A 2,175-nucleotide genomic window follows, 5' to 3' on the forward strand; every position below is an offset into this window, starting at 1 on the left:
CTAGTCTTTTCATCATTAGCAAACGAAAATCACTAACCGCATATGATGGAAGGTACATGTTTGTTATTTTCAAACCTTTTAGGTACCAATCTATCATTTTGTCAAATCTTGGGTAGGTGTAAGTTGTTTCCCCTACTTATATATTAAAGAATATATATATTCAATCACCAATTCACCATCTAAGCATTATATATATATATATATATATATATAATATATATATATATATATATATATATATAATGTCTATATATATATTCATCATCATATATTGATGCCATAATCTATATATATATATATATATAGAAGACCATATCAAGTTCTCTCATTGAAGACAGCCATTTCTGGAAGATATGATAACTCACCACATTGCGCAATACGAACCAAAACTTGACGAATCAGAGGATATCGATCAAATTTCCATTTATCACTATAGAACTTGAACAAATCCTAAATCGCCAAACTTGAGATAAACCCAAAAAGAGCCAGCGGCATCTGGTACCCAGTATCACAAAGACAAAGAAAGTCTAACTAAACGAATAAATAGAAACAAAAATCACATAAATTAACATAAAAAAGAAAGAAAGGTACCATATTAACATTAAATTTCAATCTTCACATTCTAAGACCCAAGACAGAAATGATAAAATTACCAAAAAACGAAAATTTTACTCATCAAGACACACAATTTCGAAACTTTAACCACTTTCCTCAACACCCACAAGGAACTAAATAAGAACCTACATGTATACAAACACAAACAGAGAGAAAGAGAATAAAATTCGTGGTGGATAAGGCGACGGAGTTGTTGTCGAGAAATTCGTTACGGTAAAATTCGTCTAGTGAAACAAGGTCTGGTTTGTTCAGAGATTCTACACTAGCTTGGTAATTTAAATTTAATTTACCAATTGAGTGATAAGTGTTGAAGGACTGTCGCAGAAGTATTGAAGTCTGAAAACAAAATAAAATGTAAATCAATCAATCAATGAAGCAGTGAGAACAAATCTAAAAAAGAAAATGTGCAACTTACAGGTACAATTGCTAGAAGCACAAAGATTTTGGTAAAAGAAGATCCAGTCAAATTCCTAACGAATCTGAAGAGAAGAGAAGAAAAGAAGAAAAATTTAGACGAAATGGTGAAAGAGTTGGAGAATTAATTGCGAGAGACAGGGTGCGACTGTTCTTTGAGTTGCTTGTTGAGATTGTGAGACGCCATGAACGCAAATCAAATGACAGCATTCCATTAAGCAGCCGAGAATCAACACATCCACAAACAAATTAAAGAAACAAATTGAAGAGGACTGAAATACCTTTTACAGATGACTGACAAAGAGTGGCTGCCGGCTGTTGTAAGAGCATTTGGCATAGAAGCCGGCAGTGAAAAGATTGAAAACGGATGAGGTTCGACGTACGACAGTCAAACCGATAAGGACAACTGGAGAAGAAGAGATTTCAGGGAACAACGAAGGGGAAGATCGAACGGAGTGGACAAGTAGAGAGTGTTTTGCGTCGTAGGGTAAAATTTGTTTGGGGATTTTGTATAACTGGGTTTACTTTTTTTTTTTTTTTTTTTTTTCACTTTTTTTAATTTTAACGATTCAAACAATTCATGGGCAATTGTTTTTCTTTAATTGTAAGGATTTAGGGAGCTTTTAATTTGTTTACTTTTTAATTCTAAGGAAAAATTGTTTACTTTTTAATTTTTTTTTAATAAAATCAGAAATTTGGTTTTTTGTATTTCTGTAGACAAACACCGAACCAAATTTTCGGACGATTTCTATATTTTTCTAAACACTCTTACATTTGAGTGTTGGGATACGGCTCGCCAAGAACTCACCGAAGTTAATAATCTCCGTTGGAATAGGCGCAGAGTAAGCACTAGAGTCAATGAGCAAGTCATCATCTACTGAACGAGAGTGGTAGAAAGGAGAACTTTTTTCCAATGCTGGAAATAGGTTAACTATGAGGGTTTGCACAAATGAGTGAAATAGCGAGTATCATAAGTTTTAGGAAAAAATAGTGGGAATAATTAATGAAAACGGGCGAGAAAAGTTTTAGGCAAGTTTATTTTTTTTTTTTTTTTTTTTTGGTTTGTCAACAATTGAGACTACAACAATTAAGAATAAGATTCACAAAATTTATTTTTAACCAATTCCTTGATAGTTAATAACTGTT

The 2,175-nt window shown here is 32.5% G+C and overlaps 1 protein-coding gene across 1 annotated transcript; it reads right to left on the reverse strand.

Annotated features, from left to right (window-relative positions):
- Window positions 1–596: 596 nt before the first annotated feature.
- LOC116140775 lies at window positions 597–1,494 on the reverse strand. The gene is made up of 3 exons (XM_031426354.1): window positions 1,311–1,494; window positions 1,031–1,094; window positions 597–951 (listed from the first exon to the last, which is right to left on the reverse strand). Exons 1-3 carry the CDS (start codon window positions 1,364–1,366, stop codon window positions 712–714), a joined length of 360 nt encoding a protein of 119 aa, XP_031282214.1. The 5' UTR covers window positions 1,367–1,494; the 3' UTR covers window positions 597–711.
- Window positions 1,495–2,175: the final 681 nt, after the last annotated feature.

Source organism: Pistacia vera, unplaced genomic scaffold (assembly GCF_008641045.1).
Source record: "Pistacia vera cultivar Batoury unplaced genomic scaffold, PisVer_v2 Contig378, whole genome shotgun sequence".
NCBI classification, from domain to species: Eukaryota; Viridiplantae; Streptophyta; class Magnoliopsida; order Sapindales; family Anacardiaceae; genus Pistacia; species Pistacia vera.

Coding starts and splice junctions, on each gene's coding strand:
- LOC116140775 (XM_031426354.1), bottom strand. CDS start 1,366: ATGCCAAATGCTCTTACAACAGCCGGCAGCCACTCTTTGTCAGTCATC. Junction 1,095..1,310: donor TTGTCAGTCATCTGTAAAAG/GTATTTCAGTCC, acceptor TCTTCTCTTCAG/ATTCGTTAGGAATTTGACTG. Junction 952..1,030: donor TGCTTCTAGCAATTGTACCT/GTAAGTTGCACA, acceptor TTTTGTTTTCAG/ACTTCAATACTTCTGCGACA.